The following is a 26989-nucleotide window of genomic DNA, read 5'->3' as shown; positions in this document are numbered from 1 at the left end:
CTGATCCCTGCCAGGTTGAGATTCACTCTCCTTCTCTGTGTCCAGCCTCTGATGTGCTGCGTCCTGGTGCTTAAAGCAGCTGAGACCAATGGTTAATGGTCTTATCTGAACTGTGGGTTGCTGATGGCAGGGTTTGGTCCAGCTTAGCTTTGTATTTTTAGTGCTTAGTGTCATGTGGGCAGAAGAGATGTGAAAGGCTTAGAGGGATGAAGTGAACAGCCAGACGTGTCCGTCTGTGTGCGTACAGAGTGGCGGGCACACGGACTCCGGCTGGGTGACTGTTGAGGGCTCTCAGAAGGCATCCACAGACATCCCTATTTGTGTTCCAATTATTCCCTACGCTGACTCAAATGGGGACACTCGGTGAATAATAAAGGTCAAGCTCTGAGAAGAGGAATGTGATATGCAAGACCTTTGTGGCAGAGAGAAAAAAAAAAAAAAACCCACCATAGCCATCTTCTTGCATAGGTTTCACTCCCGCGTGGCCGGGATGTAAATCTTCTTGATTCTGAGATTGGAGTGATTGCGGGTTGCCGGGAAGGTGCAGAGCTGCCTTCTGTATTTGTAACAAATAGAGGGAAGGCATGTAACAGCTGAAAGTTCTATCTTTTCACACAGCGTGCAAGGCAGTGGCAATAAATTTTCAAGGGTTGTTTACTGAAGTGCTCCCACTAATAAAAAAGGAGTTAAGCGGTTATGGAGAGATCTCCCTCCCGCCTACTCGCTCAAGTGTCATTTAGTTCTCAAGGTCGTAGCGAGGAAGAGAGACACGCAGGTTTTCTGAATGAGGGAGGATGGCCTTTCCTGCTCTCTCGAAGGATAAGGCTGAGCCAGGGTTCCTCCCCCAACCCCCACCAAGAGCCAACTGCCGGTCACATCTCAGGGTGTGTGCAGTCACACCCCAGGGCCTGTGCAGGGTAGGGCTGATGGATGTCTGTCCAGCCCACATGTCTGTGCCTCACTGCTCAAACCTCTGTTCTCGGAGGGTCAGTTGTCATGGTTCAGTGTTTTTGCAAGCTGGGTAAGCTTTCCTAAATGTTCTGGGTTGGTTTTTTGTCTTCTTTTTAAATTTTATTTATTTTAAAAATATCTATCTATCAATCTATCTATAATCTATCCATCCATCCATCCATTCATCCATCCATCCATCCATCCATCCATCCATCATATCTATGTATCTGTGTATCTATCTATCTATCTACACATCCATCATCTCTCTATCATCTATCTATCCATCCATCCACCATTATCTATCTATCTATCTATCTATCTATCTATCTATCTATCTATCTGTCTGTCTGTCTATCTGTTGCAGCAGGTCTCAGTTGCGGCATGTCGGCTTCTTAGTTGCAGCATGCAGGATCTTTAGTTGCAGCATGTGGACTCAGTTGCAGCATGAATGCAGGATCTAGTTCCCCGGCTAGGGATCAAACCCGGGGCCCCCTGCACTGAGAGTGTGGAGTCTTACCCACGGGACAAGTCTTTCCAGGTTGGTTTCTGTGTGAAGGAGCAAGCAGAGAACCCATCTTAGGAGTCGGGGTTGGGGGACCACTGAGTCACACCCTCCCTTGCTGGTGCAGAAATTCCCCGTTCCCAGCTCTGCCGCTAGAGAGAGGCTGAGAAGATGACCCCACGAGGGGACGAGCAGGTCTCCCCAATACTACGTTCCACACTTTTCCCCCCAGATTCCATCTCACAAACGCCCTAGAAGCAGGAAGCTGAAACCTCCTGGAAGGGAAACAACCCGCCATGAGGAGAAGTGCTGGGGTTTCATTTCCTCTCTTGCTCTCTAGGTCCCCTCAGTCAGGGACCCTGCTCTCCTTGTCTGCTGTCCAGGGAGTCCTTTCCTGGGACCCTCAGACTCCTAAACGTCTTGGTCACCCATCCTAATGAAGGTCTGTCCTCTGTCTCTCTTCTTACCACCCAGAACACTGCTACATCTTCTAATCGATCTCACTGTTTTTCCTTGCCTCGCTCCCTCATACAAGGTCCACTCTCTACCTAGCAGCACAGACTGTTAAGGCATCTGCTTAAAACCATCCAAAGGCTTACCTTGGCTGGTATGTGTCATGTGGAGTCAACCAGATGCTAAAGAGATGATAGAAAACTAAATCTGTGCACAGGTGCATATTTATAATCAACACATGGGTGGCCCTCTACCCTTCCACCCAGAGTCCCCCTCTATTCCAAGACGAACATCACATCCTGCTGGGACTTGCCTGATGGCGAGGTGGTTAGGAATCTGGTGGTGAAGTGGGTAGGAATCCACCTGCCAATGCAGGGGCCACAGGTTCAATCCCTGGTCAAGGAAGATCCCACATGCTTCAGAGCAACGAAGCCCATGCGCCACAACGACTGAGCCTTCTCTCTAGAGCCTATGAGCCACAAGTATTGAGACCACATGCCACAACTGCTGAAGCCTAGAGCCCATGCTCTGCAACAAGAGAAGCCACCACAATGAGAAGCCCTCACACCACAACAGTGTCCCCCTCTCACCGCAACTAGAGAAAGCCTGCTCTCAGCAATGAAGACCCAGCACAACCAATAAATAATTAATTTTTAAAAAGTCACATCCTTTAGTCACTGGTTGAAGCCCAAAGTGGTACCTCTTGGACTCAACTCGACTGCTCTTAAGAGCCTCTTTATGAAGGACGACTGTCTTGGGCTCCCTTCTTTGCCTGTTGCACCTGCTTTATCCTCTGTTTTTTTCATTCTCACCTCACATTTTCAAATGCCTTCATCTTGTGATCCCTGTGATTATAAAATGCCAGTGATGTTGATAGCTGCGTCTTTTCTCATTTTTGTTCTGGTTTTTTTTTTTTTTTTCTTTTTTCTTTTCCTAAGCTGTTGGGCATGCAGTAGCTCTTCCTTCTCTGCATCTTCTTGCCGGTCACATCCTGCATTTTTGGCCATGACCATGTACATGCTTCAGAGATGGAGTTTGTAAGCTTCCTCATCTATTTTCCTTAATGCTGCATCTGAAGATAAATGGGCGAGTAGATGAGCCTGAGATGAAATTGTCCTCATACATAATGCAACTGTCTGTTTAGGAATGAGTGTGAAGAGTGAGATTCTGTGTTCACTTTGGGAAATCCAAGCCAGTTTGTAGGGCCCTAATCTGCTGTTTGAGAAGGAGGTACAGTGTATCCAGGTGTAAATAAATGTGCCCCCAGGATGACAAGGATGGAAATTGAACAGGCCACCTGTGTGGCCAAAGTCCACGGTGTACCATGGCTTAGTTTCACTTCTTTCTGGGTCTTCAAGGGTATGTACCCTTCGAGGTAGCCCAAGGGATGCCTTTGGTACACATGGTCATGTGAAGATCGTCGGCTCCAGTGACGGCTCCTGTGCTTCTCTCTGAACGTGGATATCTCTTCTTTGTGAGAGGTAACAGTGAGGTTATACAGCAGAGGTTGTGGGTTTGGATTCTCCTGCCTTCAAACTCCAGTTACTGGGAGAGGCGGGGCAAGCCACTTATAACCTGTGTTCTTTTTTACTTTCTTAGTTGCGAAACAATAACAGTGTTTCTTCATTTTATACCCTTGTAAGAGAAAAAAACAGTGACAATTCATCTCCCAGGGCTGGAAGTATAAAACACTATCGAAGTAATCAACACAGGTTGCTGCGTTTGCTGTTTTCAGAGAACAGGAAGTGCCTGACTCACTCAGCGTGTGGTCTTTTGTGCTTATTTTCTGTTCCAAAAGGCGAGCAACCCTGAAAGGGTGAGAATCCGTGGATGTGAGCCATCGACCCACACGGGCTGTAGGAGCTGGAAGCACCCAAGTTGTATTCATGTTAGGAAATTGAAAATTCATTGGCAGGAGTGTTATCTATCTATTTATTAGAAGTAAAGCGATGGCACTTGTGATACCCAATTGTAAATTCGAAGTAGTTTTGGTTCGCTTGAGGCCTTAGGGTAGTAAGTAAACATATTCAAGCAGCATTGCTTGAATTAAATAGATTCTTCCTTTAGAACTTTTTGCTCATTGGCAAAGAGGTCGAACACAGGGTATGATTCCTCAAAAATAGCCAGAGACTTCTGATTTAGATTAGGAGTTTGGAGATGTATATCTACATATATAGACAGACACACACAGGTAGATACAGATATAGATAAAATATTTCTACGTATATATGTGTATATGTATTATTTTGTATATGTAAACTATATATACGTGTGTGTGTGTATAAAATACCTGCTGTAGAGCAACTTTTACATGAACCATGTTGCATTCATGAATCCCAAATAGTTCAATAAAGTCCTGGGTGGTGCTCTTGAAGCTGAAAGAGCTCATGCAGTATTTCATGGAATAACAGAGGTTTACGGAACCGATGCTACCTGCCAATCACTGCACTAGTGCCAGGAACCCACGGGTGTAGATGACATGCCCCAGCCCGTGGTCTAGTGGGAGAAGGAGACCGTGTAAATGATCCTGGGGTAGAGCAGCAAATGCTTTACTAGAAACTGCATTCACTCACCCACTCACACATTCATTCCCTTCCTCGTTTGTGCCCCGATAGCCTGCGGAAGGGCCCTCACTCAGTATTCCCTTTTAGCCGGAAAGGAGCTGCTTATGCTTGCCTGGACCAAGGTAAAGACGGAGGCTATTACAGGAAACGGAAAGAAGACAGCTGAGTGTGTTTCTCCAGGGTCCACTACACGTCAGGAGGAGGTGATGTGACGTATTGATTGCTTTGAGCAGACTCGGGTGTGAGCTCCCAGAGCTCCCCGCAGGAAGCAGCTGCCCGGCAGTCGTCCCAAGGGCCACACGTGGACAGCGACTTGTAACACTCCAGGGACTTCTAACGCTTCAGCAGCTGTGCGTTCTCAACAATTTCAATAGAGCAGGTTTAGCTGCACTCTGAACTACAAAAAGCTTTTGCGGTACCATCCATCTCTCTCGACTAGAGTACAGATGGAGGCCAATTCAGAGACTGTTCCATTTAAGTTCCAAAATTCGGTATTGACAGTGGAGGGTTCCTGCCAGGAGACTTGTTCTATCGTAGAAGGTGGGCCACGTGGAGGCATGCAGAGCTGAATGGGCTTTCGACTGTGGATCTAAGTAGTTGACGACTCAAGATACTGTCTTTACTAGATAGGAGTGTGTGTGTGTGTGTGTGTGTGTGTGTGGGTGTGTGGATGTTTTCCAGAGGGAATACTGTTTTGTAGGTGCTTCAATTCATGTAAATCTCAGAGACAGGGAAAGATAGAATTCAAGAAAAAAGCAGGTCATTTTCCAGTACATTTTTTTTTCTGAGTTGTCTCTTTGGAGAATATCTCAAGAATATAGCACATCCATCTGCTGATCTGTAAAGGGTACAGTGAGTTACCTATGGAGAGAGACTTCCCATCCCCCCAATAAGAGATTCCGTATTTGGCATCATTTGGTGCTGTTTTCTGAATTTGCAAACTGCATCGTGTAATCATAGCTTGATCCTAATCAGAACGGTGGCCACATGTTCTTTATCCATTCACTTGTCAGTGGAGACTTGGGCTGCTTCCATGTCTTGGCTACTGTAAACAGTGCTGCTGTGAACACAGGGAAATAGCTAAAGAGGGTGTGGTACATGTATTACAATGGAATATTACTCAGCCACTAAAAAGAATGGAATAATGCCATTTGTAGCTACATGGATGGACCTGGAGATGATCATACTAAGTGAAGTACGTCAGAGAGAGAAAGACAAATTCCATATAATATCACTTATATGTGGAATCTAAAAAAAATGATGCAAACAAACTTATTTACAAAACAGAAACAGACTCACAGACTTAGAGATTGAATTTATGGTTACCAGAGGGAAGGGCGATGGGGAGACATAGATTGGGAGTTTGGGATTGACGTGTACACACTGCTATATTTAAAATAGATAACCAACAGGGAACTGTATAACACAGGGAACTCTTCTCAATAGCCTGTAATAACCTAACTGGGAAAAGAATCTAAAAATGAGTGGATGTTTGTATATGTATAACTGCATCACTTTGCTTGTACACCCACAACTAACACAGCGTTGCTAATCAATGATACTCTGATATAAAGTAAAAATGAAAAAAAATTCACTGCCATTAAATCAGAGCTGATTTAACTTTCCTAACTTAGTATGCTGAATTTGATATTATCGTTTGAGACTGAAAAATTATAAATGTCATTTTCTTTTTACCAAGGGAATAAACATTTTCACTCTCAGAATAAAACAACAATTACAAAAAAGAAAGGTGGCCAACGTGCTTATTTTGCTCTTGGATTTTTTTTTCTCCAGGAATGCTGAGACCCCTTTCCTGCTTGTCCTGTCTTTCCTACACGTGCACACGGCTCTCTTCTCTTCAAAGGACTTTGCTGGCAAAAGTAAACACGGCGCTTACGGGGACGCCGCTGAGGAAATGGATTGGAGTGTTGGTATGTGCGCTTGATCTGCAGTGTGTACGTCACACGTGGCTGAGACTTTTCCTGCTTCTAGCTTGTTTCCTCTGAGTCTCACCTATGTCCCTGGTGCCTTTAGAGGCAGCACATGCTTTTTATTTTCGCATTTCAAAAAAAAAAAGGTAACCAAACACTAACTGTGAAAGGTAAAGAGAAGATAAAAAGCATCTTAGCCCCAAATGCGTGGTTATAGTTGCCAGTGGATACAGCACCAGGGGGGATCAAAGAGATGAACGAAGAAAAGGAAGGACAGCATTAATCCTTATCACCATTAATTTTTTTAGCAATTCAATGTAAACAGCCCCTTGTCTTTAGCAGAGTTAGGTATGAGGCGGATTTGGGAGACAGAGGACTTGCCGTGGGCTACGGCCTTGGTGGGTCTGGATGCAGTAGCCCTGGGGTCTTCCGTGGCTGCCGTGAGCACCCTCCATGTTTCCTTCTTCTCCTTGGTCTCCCTAAGCAGATTACCCGACTTCTGCAAAAAGCAGCATGTTTTTCAGAGGAACTGGGAAGACTTCTTATTGACGTTTCCTTTTTTTAAAAATTTTTATTTATTATTTTTGGCTGTGTTGGGTCTTCATGGCTGCACGTGGGCTTTCTCTAGTTGCCGTGAGCAGGGGCTTCTCTTGGTTGCAGTGCATGGGCTTCTCATTGCAGTGGGTTCTCTTGCTGCAGAGCACGGACTCTAGGCGTGTGGGCTTCAGTAGTTGTGGGTTGCAGGTTCTAGAGCGCAGGTTCTAGAGCTTAATTGCTCTGCAGCAGGTGGGATCTTCCCGGACCAGGGATTGAACCCATGTCCCCTGCATTGGCAGGCGGATCCTTAACCACTGTGCCACCAGGGAAGTCCCAGGGTTTTCTTTCCAAACTGTCTTGCACATCGACCTGAGATCATGGTGACTGTGGTTCCTTCTGCACAGCTAAGCAGTCTTGGTTCTATTCCACAGAGTGTAGGGGAAGTCAGAGTATGTGGGTTAAGCAAAGGGATGGAAAACCAGTGGGTTCCGAACTTCTGGTTCAATTCCTGTCTATCCCAGCGACATCTCTCGTGCTAACGTTGCTCACTCCCTCTCGACAAAATTGGACAAAATCGAGCAGATAGCACCTGTCGACACGTTGCTTAAAATTTTTGCCTATTTCCCTTCTTTTCCTTTCCCTCCCCCGCCTCTCGTTCTTCCTTCCTTTTCTCTTTGTGTCCTGGATTGACAGTTTTTTCCTCAAGATGTTTTGGAGATGCTTGCACATGGCCACAGTTTTCTTGGTTGGTTTGTGTTAAGAGCACACTGAGCATGATTTGGTCGCCAACGGTGGCAATGGCAAGTACAAGTTTTGTTTTGTTTCATTTAAATCTTGGAAGGAGCACTGTCTTTAGGATAAGATGACTGCACCCTTATTCTAGCTCCTTCTGTAGCTATCTCTGGGAACTTGAGAGACGTCTTAGATCTCTGGGCCTGATGAATTCACACGAGGCGACTTCTGAGTTTCTCTCTTTTCTAACCTTCTCTGTGATGCAGTTGGATAACAGAAGTGAGTACAAATGATGAATACGTACTAGGAAAAACAAAACCAGGACATTCTGCCTAATGAGATTTGTAAGAAGAATTCATTATACTTAGGGCTTTGGCATAAACCCATACAAGCCTGCCTTTTTTCATTTTTCCTTCTTAAAACGTTGCATGTAAATTAGTTTACATTTTCCACACCGTAGTGGTGTAAATCAGTAGAATACTTTGTCGTGTGAATCAGTAGAATATTTTATCCCTTTAATGAGTTAAGTTATACATTAATGTAACAGGTTTCACATGCAGCAACCCAATGTTTGCTGGCTAGCAAGCAAGCTCATCCAGGTGTCATCACACTTATTGATTAATTTTTATTTAATTAGAGCCTACCGTGACTCATTAAAAAAAAGTCTAACTTCCAATGTTTTCCTGCTACGGGTCCCTGTTGAATAAAATGGAGAATGTTTTTTCATCTCTGAGATCTACATTAGACCCTGATATCATACTAATGGATGATTGTATTCTTTCTTTTTTTTGCCAAAAGTAACAATCCTTCCCTTAAGCCATTACATTCACTTCTCAGGATGTTTCTGTTGTTTTACAAATCCAATACCTCTGAGCGTTTGGAGGAATCTTCCTTCTTTGCAAGAAGAGGCTTTTATTGTCACAGAGAAGGCGGCTGTAGCACTCTGGATGATTGCGTAAGAAAATAACACGGAGGTATTGGCTTAAAAAGAAACTCTCCAAGCACCATGGGCAGCTGAGCTGAAAGCCGTTAAGCAGGAAGGACACAGCTTTGTCCTTTGTTATTATTTTCTAAATAATTTATTTATTGGCTGTGTTGGGTCTTCATTGCTGCGCGTGGGCTTTCTCTAGTTGCAGCGAGCAGGGACTACGCTTCATTGTAGTTCATGGGCTTCTCATTGTGGTGGCTTCTCGTGTTGCAGAGCACAGGCTCTAGGCGCATGGGCTTCAGTAGTTGTGGCATGTGGGCTCAGTAGTTGTGGCTCATGGGTTTAGTTGCTCCGCGGCACGTGGGATCTTCCCGGACCAGAGGTTGAACCCATGTCCCCTTCACTGGCAGGCGGATTCTTAACCACTGCGCCACCAGGGAAGCCCGCAGCTCTGTTCTTCAGAGCATTTCCTTTTGAAATGTTTAGAGGCGGCATCATTGTGTGGAAAATAACTTTCCCCACTGAGGGTTTCTCTGTACCTGTAAAGGCAAATTCATAAAAGGAGCCTTTCTTATCTAACTGTCCGCAGTGGCCAATCTTACCCCACATCCTGGTGCTGGACGGCCTTATCCTTAGCTGTGTGGTCGCTGTAGCTTGTATTGTTATCATGACCCAGGAAGGATTGTCCGCACAGATGTGGTGTAAGGTCTGTGCAACAGGGCTCGCAGTTAAAGCCCGCAGGGGTGGCTGAAATCCTGGAATTCTAATACCGCCGTGCAGTTTGAGAGGTGGGCAGTGTTCTAATAATCACAGCCACTGCCTACCAGGTGCGTACCCTGCACCTGGCCCTGGACTTCAAGGCGTCCTCTGCTTTGTGCTGTCAAGAATCAGGGCAGAGATGAAGTGAGAGAGGAGCACGGACATATACACACGACCACATGTAACATAGATGGCTCGTGGGACGCTGCTGCATCACACAGGGAGATCAACGCGATGATGGGTGAAGACCTAGAGGGCTGGGATGGGGAGCGTGGGAAGGAGTCTCGGGAGGGAAGGGATATGGGGATATATGTATAAATACAGCCGATTCACTTCATTGTACAGCAAAAACTGGCACAGCAGTGTAAAGCAATTATACTCCAGTAAAGAGCTTAAAATAAAAAAAAGAATCAGGGCAGCATTGCTGCTGCATCAGAGTGGTATACAGTCGACAGTAAGTCACAGGGGAAGAGCTGGTTCCTTCATTGATCACCTTTAGTAGATTCCGTTTGTGTGCCTAACTTGTTGTTTTGTTTGAGGGAGAATGCAATGATGATAAGACCTTGGCTTAAGAGAATTTAGGGGCTCCTAAGGGATTTAAGATTCTTCCAGGCGATCTCATAATAACCCAGAGCAGAAAGGAACAAATGAATGTGCCGAGGGAGGTGCAGTGGTTTGGAAGGGGAAGGGTCCCCGTATGTGGCCAGTGGCCGGCCTCACCAGCAGGATGCACTTATGGGTGAAGCATTTGGGCAGTCATGGCTCTATTGCCAAGCCTGATTTTCAAGCCTAACTAATTCCCAAGCCGCAGAGCTTTGGGAGAGGAACGGATGGGTAAAATCCCAGTGTTCTCAAATGCAATCCAAGTATTTTGGGGGACACGTCATTCTAGCCGTTGCAGTGACATCTACCAGAAACCTGTGACTGGGTGAGGGGCAGTAGGGACGGGTGGAGGGATGGAAGTGCTTCTCACCAGTGGTTTCCTATCTCTGACGTGTCCTGTTACAACGCTCAGAGCTGCAAGGGGTCAGGCGGAATTTGCCTTCAATCAGCTTTTTTGTTTGTTTGTTTATTTATTTGGTTGCACCAGGTCTTAGTTGCGGCAGGCAGGCGCCTTAGTTTCTGCTCACTGGCTCCTTTAGTTGTAGCACTGTGTGCTCCTTAGTTGCGGCAGGTGGGCTCCTTAGTCATGGCTAGTGGGCTCCTTAGTTGCGGCCCGTGGTCTCGCCAGTTGTGACATGAGAACTCCCAGTTGCGGCATGCAGGTGGGATCCAGCTCCCTGACCAGAGGTTGAACCCGGGCCCCCTGCATCAGGAGCTTGGAGTCCCAACCACTGCACCACCAGGGCAGTCCCTCGGCTTTTATTTAGCTCAGGGTAAGACTAGCAAATTCTGTATCCTACAAAGAGAATACAAGTCGAGAACAATAAGATGAACGCAAAAATACATCTCTGAGTTCAAATCAAACCTTCCAAAAAAATTAAAAAATCCCTTCCATTTCTAAGGCTTTTTTGGACACAGTGGCTTATGTGAGAATCTTTCTTTCAAACGAAAGCAGTAAGGCTTTTTCTTATATGGGAGAAACACTGACCTTCTTGGTGGGACCCCAGAAGTCTTCAGGAGTTTGGTTGTCAATTGCTTGGGGTCTGTGGTGGGGCGCCCCTGCTGGCCGTGTCTGGGAAGGCAAGCTTAGTTTCTCCTGGCGAGTTTCCCTTTGGGGCGCTGGGCAGTGCCGCCTTCTGTGGGCACAGGAATGGAACAGAGACCCCATCGGAAGGGAAAACAAAGGATGAATGCCTGAAAGCTGAGCCGGGGGAATGGTACAGAATGAATCCTTTTCCATGCTTGTCATGTAGTCAAGCATGTGCCGCAGAGCCTTCTTGATCACATGTCAAATACATGGGAAAGCATCATTTAGCAAGAGGTCCGGATGGTCCCAAGAACCTCAAGAAACACCAGGAAGTTCAGAAAGTAAGGAGTCTTAGGGGTTGGTACAAGTGCCTCAAACATACAGCGTAATTCTAACCCGGGTTTCGCTAATTGGAGATGGGTCTACGGGGCAAAACCTTTAAAAATGGACTGTTTCTAAGACTCTTGGGCTGAAATAGTTGTTGCCGTCTGAAATGTGGTGTAGAGGGAATAACCTCTCAGTGACAGGTGCATTTACCTGGGCAAAAGTAGTCTGATTGAGTTTATGTAGAAGACATCCTCTTTATTTTTTTAAAAGCGTTTATTTACTTTATTTTAATTTATTTTATTTATTTATTTATTGGCTGCGTTGGGTCTTCGTTGCTGCACACGGGCTTTCTGTAGTTTCAAAGAGCAGTGGCTACTCTTTGTTGCGCTGTGTGGGCTTCTTATTGCCTTGGCTTCTCTTGTTGTGGAGCACGGGCTCTAGGTGCGTGAGCTTCAGTAGTTGCAGCCCGTGGACTCAGCAGTTGTGGCTTGCGGACTCTAGAGCGCAGGCTCAGTAGTTGTGGTGCATGGGCTTCAGTGTTGTGGTGCATGGGCTTCGTTGCTCTGTGGCATGTGGAATGATCCTGGACCAGGGCTCGAACTCATTGTCCCCTGCACTGGCAGCTGGATTCTTAACCACTGCTCCACCAGGGAAGGCCAAGACATCCTCTTCAGAATGCTGTAGACCAGGCCCATAGTAGGTACCCAGTAAGTACTTTTTCAAGGTCAAGTCATGGGGAGCAGGTGCCTGTCAGTTGCAAGGCCCTGTCTGTGGTGCTGGCATTGCTAGGAAAGCATGGCTTTCTCATCCACAGATGTGGATACCTCTGTGGTATCCAACCAAGGGAGTGCAGTAGATTGCTTTGCAAGAATATTAAAAGCAGTTGAGCACCTTGTGACTTAATATTGATCTCCATCTAAATCCAGGATAAAAGTTTAGAAATCCACCTCCCTGTTTCCAGTTCTCGAAAACTAATATTGCAATGTCAATGTTCTTGGTCCTTCTTCTGCTCCATAGAGGGTGTTATCTGAGCTGTGAGGTTGTGTGTTTCCCTTGGGATTCAATACATCAATTTTCTATCTTGAATTTTTAAAATGTTCTTATTCTTGATAAATGGGACCTTGTTTAAAATGTGAAAATCTGTTACTCAGCCATAAAAAGGAACGAAATTGGGTCATTTGTAGACACGTGGATGGCCCTAGAGACTGTCATACAGAGTTAAAGTAAGTCAGAAAAACAAATATCGTATATTAACGCATATGTGTGGAATCTAGAAAAATGGTACAGATTGAACCTGTTTGCAGGGTAGAAATAGAGACACAGATGCAGAAAACAAACGTAGGGACAGCAAGGTGGGAAGGGGTGGTGGGATGAATTGGGAGATTGGGATTGACATATATACACTATTGATACTCTGTATAAAATAGATAACTGATGAAAACCTACTGTACAGCACAGGGAACTCTACTCAGTGCTTTGCAGTGACCTAACTGGGAAGGAAATCCAAAAAAAGGAGGGGTATACGTATACATATACCTGATTCACTTTTCTGTACAGTAGGATCTAACACAACATTGTAAAGCAACTATACTCCAATAAAAAAAATTGTGAAAATCATGTGCTCGCTTCTGAGTGGAAGTGGAAGAGCAAGTAGAACGTTCAAAGGAAGGGTAACACAGGAGGCTTCCCCACAAGAGGAACAAAAGAACAGCCGGAGGATGAGATCAAAGACTAGGAGAAGTGGGGTCCTGGCACTCAGGGGTGAAGGGCATCTCAAGGAAGGAGGATCAGCACCAGCCAGGACTTCTGAGACATCGTGTAAGGAAGAGGTGAAAAGGGACCACTGGATTCAACGACCCTGAACTTTAGGATTGCAGCAGATTGCAAAGCGTGGGATATTTGAAGAATGCCGGTCAATGAGATTGGATATTCCTTTTCTTTAATTGAAGTACAGTTGATTTACAATGTCATGTTAGTTTCATGGATATTCTTTTTTTTAGTTTATTTATCTTATTTTTTGGTTATTGGCTGCATTGAGTCTTCGTTGCTGTGTGTGGGCTTTCTGTAGTTGCGGAGAGTGGGGGGCTACTCTTCATTGCAGTGCACGGGCTTCTTACCGCAGTGGCTTCTCTTGTTGGGAACCACGGGCTCTAGGCATGTGGGCTTCAGTAGTTGTAGCTCATAGACTCAGTAGTTGTGGCTCACGGGCTCTAGAGCGCAGGCTCAGTAGTTGTGGCACACGGGCTTCATTGCTCTGAGGCATGTGGGATCTTCCCGGACCAGGGCTCAGACCCGTGTCCCCTGCACTGGCAGGCGGATTCTTAACCACTGCACCACCAGGGAAGCCCTGGATATTCCTTTTTAAGAAGCACAGAGGAACTCGAACACAGGGATGACTTATCAGACCGTGACGAGCTCAGCTCTGTTTGGAGGCTGTGATTTGGGTGCTGCATCCATACGTGGGGACTGAGGGATTTTTCACTCCAGTGCAGGGGCAGAGAGAAGGATCATGGAGTTGACGGGTGATGGAGATTTTGCTGGGGAATATCACAGAAGCAGCAGGGCTTGGGAGTTAGCTGGCCGACAGGAGAACGACTGGGCTGGTGGAGTAGCGGAGGGAAGTGAAGGAGCAAGGGGCTGGTGCTTGGGAGTTGACGGGTTGGAGGTCCAAATTGGATTGTAGGAAAGGTGTTGGAAGGTAGAACAAGGTGAAAGTGTTTACATTTCAGGAGGAGAACAATTCCAGGTGTTCCCAGATCCATGGCACAGATTTAGGGTGACGAGTGAAAGTCTAGGATGCGAATTTCTCACGTCAAGAGATAAAGTATTGTGATGACCTAGAGGGCTGGGATGGGGAGGGTGGGAGGAAGGCTCAAGAGGGAGGGGATATGGGGATATATGTATACATACAGCTGATTCACTTTGTCGTACCGTAGAAACTAACACATTGCAAAGCAATGATACTGCAATAGAGGTGTGGGGAACAAAGAGAGAGAGCAAGGAACTGGGAAGCCAGGGCGTTCAGCGGGCACTCAGGGTGCGCCAGGTGTGGTGAACTCGGCCGTCCTGTGATTGTTAGGGCTGAGGAGCTGCATTGTCTTTCAGGGTGGGCGTTTACAGCTGGGCGGCGGCTGGAGGGATAATGGTGGACTTTACATGGAGAGATGCAGAGTCCTTAGGGACCATGCGTTCAGGAGCTGAACTTCCAGTTTCAGCAGATAGATAGTTGCATTCGAGGCTTGGAAATTATTGCACGGGTTGGTCACAATTCAGAGGTCCCAGTTTTTAACAGGTTTTAGGGAGGAACTGGGGTGGTCCCTGTGCTCTAAAAGCTCCCAGCTCTGTGCAGCAGAACCCCACCTGTCAGCTCAGGGACACAGAGGCGGTATTAAGAGCTGGGTGGTCATAACACGTGGAGTGTTGTCACTTTGTAGCCACGGAGCCTGTGGTCCTGAGCGGTGCTGGGGGTGCACTTTGAGGCTGTAGGAACCAGAATGTGGGAGCTTTGTGTCAAAAAGCTCTTAAACTTCTGAAGGAAAGTACATGTATTGCCCGGTCTTCTGCAGTGAAGGTTGGAAGTGGTGGGAATACTTGTGTGTTTTATTTTTATTTTGCATTTTTGTTTAAAAATATTCTCTGCATGTAGAGTTGCTCACTGTTGCTAATTATTAGAGAAATGCAAATCGAAACCATGGTGAGATACCATGTCACACTAGTCAGAATGGCCATCATCAAAAAGTCTACAAATAATAAATGCTGGAGAGGGTGTGGAGAAAAGGGAACCCTCCTGCACTGTGGGTGGGAATGTAAGTTGGTGCAGCCACTGTGGAGAACAGTATGGAGGTTCCTTAAAAAACTAAACATAGAGCTACCATATGATCCAGCAATCCCACTCCTAGGCATAGATCCAGAAAAGATTAAAACTCTAATTCAGAAAGATCCATGCGCCCCAATGTTCGTACCAGCACTATTTACAATAGCCAAGACATGGAAGCAGCCCAAGTGTCCATCCACAGAGGAATGGATAAAGAAGATGTGGTACAGATACACAATGGAATATTGCTCAGCCATAAAAATGAATGAAACAATGCCATTTACAGCAAGATGGATGGACCTAGAGATGATCATACTAAGTGAAGCAAGATAGACAGAAAAAGAGAAATATCATATGATATCACTTATATGTGGAATCTAAAAAATAATACAAATGAATCTATATGCAGAGAATCTATATACAAAAGAGAAACAGACTCACAGACATAGAAAACAAACTATGGTTATCAAGGGGAAAAGGGTTGAAAGGGGGAAGGATAAACTAGAACAAACTTAAAGGAAAAGAGTGCTAGATTAAAGGATAAAATCTAAAATTTCCCGATGTCAGAAGAAGCTAACAAGACCAAAATCAGTTACTAAGCCTTTGTAACATCTATGTAAAATGAAAAGAAAATCTATAAGATACAGAAAGAGCTGACATAAGGAAACTGATAAAAAGACAAGTATCAGAAAAAACGTGTTGACCAAGTTATAATATGAGCTCCCTGCACGTTGCTGGCGTTATATTTTCTAAACGCACCCCCACTCCCCCCGCTCCTAATGTTGTTAATGAGTGAAAGGGAGCAAATTTTATTATATTTTTTATTTTATTTTTTTATTGAAGTATAGTTGATGTAAAATATTATGTTATAGGTATATAGTATAGTGATTCACCATTTAAAATGTTACAGTCCATTATAGTTACTATAAAATATTGGCTGTATTGCCATATTGTATATCCTTGTAGCTTATTTTATACCTAAGAGTTTGTATCGAAAGAGGGCAACTTTTTTTTTTGAAAGTTACGTATGTCGTACTGTATTGATTCCTAAAGAGGTCAGTTTTCTTTCTTTTTTTATTAAACAGAAAAAAAGAAATCTGTTGTCGTTTATCAAGTGGGGACCAGTACATTTTCACAAGCCCCGTCGATACGGTAAAGAGCAGCTGAATTTTTCACGAGCTCGCCTCTGCTAGTCATACTTCTGAGTTTAGCTTACTAAGTGTATTTTAAATATTCAGCCAACACTTTTTATTTCTGAATCTCAAGCCAGAGGTGACACAATTATTAACATTCAACTCAAGCAACAAATTGGATCTTATTTTCTCACTGGTGCATTCCTTCATTGAAAATTCCCTTTTGGAATTTTCAGAAGACTTTTAGTTATCTGGGAGAGGGGATGTGTGTGTGTGTGTTTACAACTTGTCCTTTTGCATTAAGTTTCTCTTCAACTACATCCTTAATAACACACCTTTAAAAATGCATGAGTTTGTAAAATTTGCTTAATTCAATAACTTCCCTGGGATGCTAATTCCCCAAAGTGGAAACTGAATTATTTTTTTTTTAAAAAAAGGAAATGCACCAGTTTATTCCAGACTATCAAATCTTGGATATATGCTTGGGATGGCAATGTAGGTGTGAATCAGATAAAATATGACCTCTAGTGCTGTCACTATAATTCCTGGTTACCCAGACAATCAGGAAACAGAACCTGCAGACAGCCTCGTCCCCGGGACTTTTGACAGTGTCTGGTATTACAAAACCCTCTGCCTAATGAACAGATTTTTTTCATTCAGCCAGATCTAGACAGGAGAGACATGAAACCGTTTCCATTACAGACCACTGTTTACCTGAATGCGAGATACATAATGAGGATTTCAAACTTCAGGAGAACATTTAGGAAGTGATGACAACCTGTATGTTGTAAGGAATGACTAAGACAGACCCACCTATGTATCATTTTCTTTCCACAATTGTCAAGTGTGTTTAATAAAAAGACAGGATAAAAAAAAATACCATGCAGAATTAACAAAGGTAGACACTAAGCTTCAGGACATGTGCAAAAAAAATTAAGAAAGTGTGCTCTTAGAGTGTTTGGGAGAGCTTACTGTGAGCTTTCAAAATGCAGGGCTTCTGAAAATAGTATGTGGGGGTCTTGCCGCTGGAATATACATTTATTTTTTTAATTTTATTGACATATAGTTGATTTACAATGCTGTGTTAATTTCTGCTGTACAGCAAAGTGATTCAGTTTTACATATATATATTCTTCTGTTATTCTTTTCCATTGTGGTTTATCACAGGATGTTGGATACAGTTCCTTGTGCTCTACAGTAGGACCTTGTTCTTTATCCATCCTGTATGTAATAGGTTGCATCTGCTAATCCCACAACTCCCAATCCTTCCTTCCCCCACCCCGTCTACCCCTTGGCAACCACCAGTCTGTTCTCTATGTCTGTGAGTCTATTACTGTTTTGTAAATAAGTTCATTTGTGTCATATTTTAGATTCTGTATGTAAGTGATATCATATGATATTTGTCTTTCTCTGTCTGATTTACTTCACTTAGTATGATAATCTCTGGGTCCACCCATGTTGCTGCAAACGATATGATTTCATTCTTTCTGATGGCTGAATAATAGGGAATATACGTGTACTGGGGTCCCTACTGCTTGCAGCCTTGAAGAAAATGAATTTCTGAAACATGAAAACAGATCGCCTGTGCCAAGGTTCCCCATTATTGACAGTTTCTGACGTGTATGTGTCAGGAGTTCTTTGTGAACGACAGGGCGTGGGTTAGTGGACACAGTGGGTGTGAGAGACCATGGACCAGCCCGGAATCATGCTTTCTTCTGTGCTGCTACCTTGGGGCAGTTTTCTACTCCTGCAGGGGTGGTCATGTATCAGGACAAGGTCACCCCTGAGTTCCGGGCTCCACAAAGTTCAGAAGTGTATTTTTCAAGTTGAGTGTTTTCCTCGCTAGGTGTAATTCTTTTTCTGATGTCCAAAGTCGTCCATGTTATACAAAGCCAAGGGATGCAGACACAAACCAGAGAACGGGATCACCCCATAAGATCCCACCCCTATTAGGTAACCTTGTTCATGGGTCATTCCGTAGCTTTCCTGTCTTATATGCTGCCAATACTACATAAGAAGATTAAGATACAATACTTATGATTGAGAGTCTTTTATACAAACTCTCTACACGTGATTGTATCTTAATCTACATGGTTTTGCAGTTTTCCTGTTTCACTTAGCTACATACTTGGCCATTTCTCAATGTCAGCATATCAATTTTCACGTCCCCTCTCTTAGACTACAGTTTACTTAATCATTGTCCTGGGAGGGACATCTGTGTTCCCACTAACTTTTTGTTTTTCTATTTCAAGAAATGCTATCATGAGTGTTCTTCTCTGTATGTCTATGTGAACTTGTTGCAGCATTTTTTTTTAACGAAAAATTTCCCAAAATTGAAATGCTGCATTAAAGAGTCTTTAAATTTCCCTTTCTGCTGCATGTTGAGTTCAGCATTTTAGCCAGGGGTTATATTTTTTTTTCTCCTAAGAATCCCCTGTTTATATTTTTTGGCCACTTTTCTATTGGATCGTGGGTCTTCTTCTTGTTGATTCATATGAGCTTTTTACATATTAAGGACATGAATATTTTACTTGCATGTTGCAAATATTTTTCCTCCTTTTTTTGGTATTTTCGTTTTATTTATACAGTCTTTTGTGATGAATTCCTATGGTCAGATTTGACTGCCTTTCTTTCCTGACTTTGGGGACTGATAATTGGCTCAAAAAGACTTTCTCTACCCACCAAATTATATATCGTTTCCCTTGTGTTTCCTCCCATTATGCTTATGGTCTCATGCTTTACAGTTAGGTGTTTAATCTATGGAGAGGAACATGTCTGTGTGCGTGTGTGTGTGTGTCCCCATAAATGGTCATTTGCCCATTATCATGGGTATTGGTCTTGGTTGGGTAGCCTGCCTGGCTAGTGTGGGACCTCACAGAACTTGAGTAAGATGGATTTTTGTGGCCCGGGGCTGTACCTTGCCTCTGGGCATCAGGCATCAGGTCAGGCCCTTTCTGCAGGTCTCTGGATTTCACAACAGTGGAGCCCTTAGAGCCACTGTATGTCAGGTGGCTGTAGTCCAGGGCTCTCCTCCCGTGGGGACCAGCAGAGGACGACTGACCAGGAAGGTCTGCCCTGTGAGTGGATTTGGGGATTGGCTCACACCTGTCCCGGCACCCCCGAGGTTGGTGTCAAAGCATCTTAGGGCAGACAGGGATGGTGAGCAAACCCCTTCCACTGCCTGTTTCTCTCTGGTGTTACCGTCCCCCCTGGCCAGGGACACAAAGCCTTCAGATCGTTCAGGGGAGACGTTGTCCCCAAATACCCCCAAAGGGAGGTCCCTGCTCTGCTCCTAAATGTCTTCCTGGGCAGTGAGGAGGAAGCGGTTTGTCAAGTGCCATGTTCCCACCTGCGCTCACCTGTGTGATCCTCCCTGCACCCAGAGCTCAAGGTGTGCACCTGGGATCCCGCGCGGCCTTCCTCGGATGGTCCTGAATCAGTTATGTTTCTTCTAGGTTCATTGTGTCACTTTTTTTTTGCTGGCGGGGGTGGAGGAGTTCTGCTGCTCCATGCAGCTTGCAGGATCTTAGTTCCCCAACCAGGGATCGAACCCAGGTCCCCTGCAGAGGAGTCCCAACCATTGGGCCACCAGGGAAGTCCCCGTTGTGTCACCTCTGCAAAGAGAGTGAGGAAAAGGAAGGGGATGGAAACGGACGCACATCCGCCATGTTTCCAGAATCCTCAAAAGCCAGAGCGAAAGCTATATTGATTTTTACTTTTAAAAGAGGGAAGGGAAATACAGGATTGTTGGACAGCATTTATACCACATCACTGAGTGTGCGGTTTCATCAAAGGCAGGACGTTCATGAGCTGAGCCCTTTCTTCCAGCTGATAAGACAGTTCTCGAAAGGCTGTTAGGGACAGAGCTGCTCTTGGCCGTGTTCAGTGAGAGGTGTGGTGTCGTGTGCCTGCCTCTCCTCGTGGCCCTTCTGGTGTTCTCTGTGCCTTCGGACTTTGTCCCGTTGTCACACCACCATCAGCACCACCTGCCTCCTTAGCAATACCCACACTCCCTGTGGTGAACACGTGTGTCTTCACTCGCCGGCCATGTGCGCTCTCTAGGTGCCGGGCAGCCGTAGTAATCCCCCCGCAGTCCCGTGAGGAGGGGGCTGCGTTACCCCATTTTACAGATGTGCAAACCGAGCCACACAGGTGGAACCAGCTTGTCTCCCAGCAAGCTCTCACAGCTGGCAAGTAGCGGAGGCAGAATTCACACGCGGGTCCACGCCATGACACCCCACGTGGTGTTAACTGGGACAGGTGTCCTCACGAGACAAGGCTTCTGCATCTCGATGGCAGTGGAGGTGTCAGGGAAGGGCATAGACTTTGGGACCAGACGTCACCTCCTCCACACCTGGGTAAACTGTGGCAGGTTGCCTCTCTGGCTGGACCTGTATTTCCTCATCTGTAAAATAGGATTCTGACGTTGCCTATCAAGATGCAAACTGATGCATATAGGATGGATAAACAACAAGGTCCTACTGTAGAGCACAGGGAACTATATTCGATATCCTGTGATAAACCAGAATGGACGAGAATATGAAAAATAATATATATATGTATAACTGAATCACTTTGCTATACAGCAGTAATTAATACACGATTGTAATTCAACTATACTTCAATAAGAAACAAATTTTTTTTTTAATTTTCAAAAAAGAAAATAGCATTGCCTGTCTCATTGGGCCACCGTGAACAACGCCCAGGATGTATTAAGAAGTCTACAGAGGTCTGTTAGGATTATGAGAGCCACACACACACACCTTCCGCTGTGTGTCTTCACTTCATCATCTCACCTCAAACAATACTTTCTAAGTCTTTTTTTTGGTGGGAAAGGGGAGCAAATGGCCTTTGATGTCCCGGGTCCCCTTTTCATATGTTAGAGTCTTGTGACCTCCTGTTGCTTTGATGTGTAGCTGTGAGAAAATGGAGTAAATGTTGCCGAGTCCAAGTCCTACTGCTTGCCACACGACAGGCGGGTAAATAGAGACGTGAGTTGTTGGGGCAAGGAAACTTTCTGCGGAAAGCCAGCAGACTGAGAAGATGGTGGACTAGTGTCCCAGAGAACCATCTTCCCTGAGCTGGAATTCAGGCTTCTTTTATACTAAAAGGAGAAGGGGGTAAAGGCCAGCATTTCTTGGTTGCCATCAGCCTGTGGAGGGTTTTAACTTTCTTCCTTCCTGTAGCCGTTCACTGGTGACCTGGTTAGGATATTTCCTGAGGGCTAAGCAAAGGTATTTTAGCCTAATGCTCATTCCCTGGGAGGCAGGGTCCCTAGAGGTGGGCTGTTATGTATCATTTAAGCTTATAGGCAGCATCCCTTTGGTGATGAACTTGTAATAGAATACGAAGGTTCTTCCCGAATTACATCAATAGCATCTTTCCATAGTCATTGCCGTCTGAGATCACTGGAAGATGACTCTTTGCCTACAGTCTGAAGGACCTGCATGTCCAAGAAGCCCTGTGGATGGGGAATTCAGGGCTGCTGACCGAGTCCACTGGGAGCTTAACCGTGTGTGTCCGCAGGTGATTTCTGGGCTCACCCACTTGGCCGCGTCTCTCATGATGGTGGCTGGAGCCCAGGGTTGGGGTCAGTGATGACTTTGTGCTCCTCAGGTACCTTAGGGTGGAAGCATTTGGGAAGGAAAGTCTCTCTATGGAGGACTCTGTAAGCCATTGGATTGGCTCCCACACAATAGAGAAAAATCGAAGGCAGGCCATCAGGTAGCATCTTTCCATGAACAAAATCCTTCTCCATCCAGGATGGATCCTTGTCCCTTGAGTACCCCAGGTACCACTGATGCAGAAAAACTAAAAAAGAGCAAAGGTCTGTTGTTTCTGGAGTTTCCTGAATGCTTGGTGTACTTACACAAAATTTCATTCATTAAGGTCACTGGCATCAGACCCACCTGTCAACTCTAATTTACAGAAAAATTTGCATGTTCATCACTTACTTAAATTTTAAAACAAAGGCAGATGTAGAGAAGGGACTTGAGGATGCGTGGCGGCGGGGGGAAGCTGGGACCAAGTGAGAGAGTAGCACTGACATATACACACGACCAAGTGGAAAATAGATGGCTCTTGGGAAGCTGCTGCAGAGCACAGGGAGATCAGCTCGAGGATGGGTGATGACTTAGAGGGCTTGGAGAGAGGGGGTGGGTGGGAGTTGCGGGAGAGAGGGGATATGGGGATATATGTATAGATAGAGCTAATTCACTTTGTTGTACAGCAGAAACTGGCACAATAGTGTAAAGCAATTATACTCCAACAAAGAGCTTTAAAATAAATAAACAAATAAACAAATTAAATAAAATAGGGCAAATAATGAAAAAGTAGACTTTGAACACCCAAGTTGCATGTGTACAGATTTATATAATAAACCCCACAAATACTTCCTAATAAATAAATAAACAAATCAATAAATAAAACAAAGGTTCAGTGACATTCAGCCCTATAAGTTCTTCTGAGTCAGTCACGGCAACATGTGACTTCAGCAACACGTTCACCTTTCCATTTCATAGAAAATGGTTAGAGAAGAAGCACTGTTGTCATAATATTTCTTCGTTCTGAAGTAAGACAATAGCCGGGAGAGAGCAAAAATGACAAAATGACAGCATTTTAAGCCTTTTAACTTTGATCATTTGCAGGTAGAATTGCCCGTCAGATGCCTCTGTTGACATCCCCGTTGCCTACCTGACAAATCCCGTCGGTAACAGCCATCTTATAAATGCATTTATGCATCTGATTTTTAGCAAGTAAATAAGCCGTGCGTTAGGAAGAGGGAAACCTACAAGAAATAAGCTTCTTTGACAACCTTGGAAGCTTTGAGCACTGACTTTGAGAAAAGTCACGTTGCTCTGTCTCTACAACCTGGCATTTGGGTTTTGCTAGGTGTTGCTTTCCAATTAAGCCGAGGGGAAGGAGAGGCGAGAAAAGGGCATTGCTGTTTACTTTGAAGTAGAGAGAATGACCATAGACGCCCAGTAAGGTAGGCGCTTCCATCCTTTGACACCTCATCCCCACACAGGGATGCTTCTGTGCAAAAGGGCTCCTCTCCAGAGGAGCGAGACTGGCTCAGACATCGTTGGCCCAGGAGGAAGCACTCCGTTCAATTGGAGTGAAAGGAAGGAAATCTGTCCGCTCTGGAAAACAGTGCGGTAGCTTTTTTTTTTTTTTTTCATTCTAAACATACATCAACCGTTTAACCCAGTAAATGCACTTCTGAGCATGTATCCCAGGGAAATGAAAATGTATGTTTAGATAAAAATCTTCACATAAACGCTGATAGCATTTTTTTTTTTTTTAGGTTGAATCATATAACTTTGGTGGGTTTATTGGTAAAATGGTCAAATGTTGCAATTTTGTGTGATTCCGCCTGCCATTTCTTGGCTATGCCTCACGGTAACAGAGCTCTGTTATTTTGTTTAAGTTGCAGGCTGCCAGTATCTCACAACTCCCTTTAATATCACATGGAAAGGTAATTCAGGATAATAATATCCCCTCTCATTGACTGAGCACTTAAGATTATGTTGGGTTCAAAACTGCTGATAGCATTTTTGCCTATAACAGCCCCAAACTGGAAATGATGTAGAAACAGTGATACATCCATTCCAGCAAGAAAAAAGGGACGAACTGGTGATATCCACAGCCTGGATGAATCCCAAGGGGATTATGCTAAATGGGGGGGGGGGGGGGGCCAGGGAAGAAAGCCAATCTAATAAGGTTACAACTGCATGATTACATTTAAGTAACATTCTTGAAATGACAAAATTATAAAAATGGATGACAGGTTAGTGGATGCCAAAGATTAAGGAAAGCGTAGGGGCCAGAAGGAAGTGAATGTAGCTGTAAAAGTGCAACAATAGGTCCTTGTGCTGATAGAAACCTTGTCCGTTAGTGAATGTAGCTGTAAAAGTGCAACAATAAGTCCTTGTGCTGATAGAAACCTTGTCCGTTGACACGGACTGTATCAACGTCGCTATCCTAGGTATGATATTCTACTAGAGGTTTGTAAGACGTTACCACTGGGGGAAACTAAAAACTTTACCATGGATTTCTTTGTATCTTACCATCGCCTGTGAGTTTCTTACCATCGCCTGTGAGTTTACAATTATCTCAAAATAAAAAGTTCGTTTAAAATTTAAAGAAATTTAATTTTTTTTTTTTTTTTTAAAAGAGAGGGAACCTGTAACCAGGACAGTATAAGTAGACCTAGGAGAAGCACAGGTGTTGTGAGGCACCACAGGTAGAATGCACGCCCACCTGCACGTGTGTGCATGATCACGCATGCATGGAACGAAAATCATGTGCTACGTGTCCTTCCTCTGCCCACCCGCACAAGCCAGGAGGTCCCTTAGCTCACTGTGGTCACACAGGTGGCCTCTACTCGCTTTCATCTGTAGCTCTGTTGTGCTTGACCTTGCTCTGCCAGCATGCCACGTGCCGGGATGCCCGCCCTCGGAAGGGTCATCTCCTGGGGTGGGGTCTTTATTTTCACGAGAGAAAGCTTTCAATCCCTCTGCTCGCAATCCCCACCCCCAGGCTCCCATGGGAAGCATTTCCTAATCCAAAGGACGGCTCTTCCTTTGCTGCTGGGCAGGTCTAGGCGGTGCTGGAGGTGTGGTCACTGGCCAGGGTCTGATCTTCCCGCGCGCACTGTCTAAAGGGCCGCCTGTCTGCAGTTGGGCATGGGTTTCTCATTCTGCTCTTAAAGCAGCCGAGGGAGAGCGTGTAGGGCTCGCCCTTGTTTGAGGGGGGAGAACGATGCAGGTCGACAGCTACTTAAACACTGGAGATCAGCTCTACGGACCTTATTAGGTCTCCGATGCCGTCTACACTGCAGGATCAGACGTCTACGCACTCAGGTTGCCTCCTAAAGTCTGATACTTGAACCCCAGGCCCACTGACCATGACCCCTGCAACATGTTTATTGAGCTTCTTTACTTGGAATTTTTTAAATTTTATTTATTTATATATTTATTTATTAGCTGCGTGGGGTCTTCGTTGCTGCGCGCAGGCTTTCTTTAGTTGCAGGCGAGCGGGGACTACTCTTCGTTGTGGTGCGTGGGCTGCTCATTGTGGTGGCTTCTCTTGGTGCAGACCGCGGCCTCCAGGCGCTCAGGCTTCAGCAGTCGCGGCACGTGGGCTCAATAGTTGTGGCTGGAGGGCTCTAGAGTGCAGGCTCAGTAGTTGTGGCGCACGGGCTTAGTAGTTCTGCAGCATGTGGGATCTTCCTGGACCAGGGCTTGAACCCGTGTGCCCTGCATTGGCAGGCGGACCCTCAACCACTGCACCACCAGGGAAGTCCCGGAAATTTTTAAAGAGTAGAGACATGGAATCGTAGCCTAGAGGCAATATAAGAAAGCGTGGTTAAGACAAAGGCATGTTGTGGCCACAGGGGACATAGTAGAGCCATGTAATTGTCCCCCTTCACTGTGCTTGTGTAGATGGTGGTGTTGACGTGCTTTCCCACTCTGTTCCTCTGTGACCCCTGCCCCATCCGTTTGTGCACCAGGGTGACACATCCCTCACTTGGTGTGGTAAGTCCTGACCTCCACTCTCAGCTACGTTCATCTTACTCATTCATTTACTTATTTATTTTTAAATTGAAGTATAGATGGCGTACAGTGTGGTGTTAATTTCTGTGGTACAACAAAGTGACTCAGTTATACCTATGTTGATACATTCTTTTTCATATTCTTTTCCATGGTGGTTTATCATGGGATATTGAATACAGTTCCCTGTGCTCTACAGTAGGACCTTGTTGTGTATCCATCCTGTATATAATAGTTTGCATCTGCTAATCCCAGACTCCCACTTCATGCCTCCCACCCGCCCCTTCCCCTTGGCAGCCACAAGTCTGTTCTCTGTGTGAGTCTGTTTCTGTTCTGTGGATATGTTCATTTGTGTCATTTTTGTAGATTCCACATGTAAGTGATATCATATGATATTTGTCTTTCTCTGTCTGAATTACTTCACTTACTATGACCATCTCTAGGTCCATCCATGTTGCTGCAAATGACGTTGTTTCATTCCTTTTATGGCTGAGTAATATTCCATTGTATATCTGCACCACATCTTTATCCATTCCTCTGTCAGTGGACGCTTAGGTTGCTTCCATGTCTTGGCTGTTGTAAATAGTGCTGCTGTGAACACTGGGGTGCATGTATCTTTCCAAACTATGGTTTTCTCCGGATATATGCCCGGGAGTGGGATTGCAGGATCATTTGGTAGTTCTGTTTTTAAGGAACCTCCATACTGTTTTCCATAGTGGCTGCAGCAATTTACATTCCCACCAATAGTGTAGGAGGGCTCCTTTTTTTCCACACCCTCTTCAGCATTTGTTATTTGCAGACCTTTTGATGATGGCCATTCTGACCTGTGTGAGGTGATGCCTCATTGTGGCTTTGCCTTGCCTTTCTCTAATAACTAGCAATGTTGAGCATCTTTTCATGTGCCTCTTGTCCACCTGTATCAGCTGCATTGATTATCAATGCTTTGCTCTTGCAGATGAATCTTTATCTTCCAAAGTGCATTTTTTTTTTCTCCGTGAACCCATTCATGATTTTATGTGCATGCATCACGGACGCGCATCTGGAGAGCCTTATGTAAATCAGTGTATCAGAAAATCCAATGATAGGGCACCAAAAATAATGGAGATGTACGTATGTTTTCTTGTTCTCTTCCCTTCCTATGTGAGTTTCCAGTAAATCTGTATTTGTGACAAAA

At 44.9% G+C, this 26989-nt stretch overlaps 1 protein-coding gene across 4 annotated transcripts in view; it reads left to right on the top strand.

The window, feature by feature from the left end:
- STS (steroid sulfatase) overlaps positions 1-26989 on the top strand; it is a 170980-nt gene that overhangs the window by 89374 nt on the left and 54617 nt on the right. For all 4 annotated transcript variants that reach the window (XM_057718726.1, XM_057718725.1, XM_057718727.1 and 1 more), the window contains one exon: positions 6265-6401. In XM_057718726.1, the coding sequence (XP_057574709.1) occupies positions 6265-6401 (137 nt within the window). The remainder of the gene's footprint in view (positions 1-6264; positions 6402-26989) is intronic.

This window comes from Hippopotamus amphibius, chromosome X (genome assembly GCF_030028045.1).
Source record: "Hippopotamus amphibius kiboko isolate mHipAmp2 chromosome X, mHipAmp2.hap2, whole genome shotgun sequence".
NCBI lineage: Eukaryota > Metazoa > Chordata > Mammalia > Artiodactyla > Hippopotamidae > Hippopotamus > Hippopotamus amphibius.
This window is presented reverse-complemented; position numbering and strand designations above follow the sequence as displayed.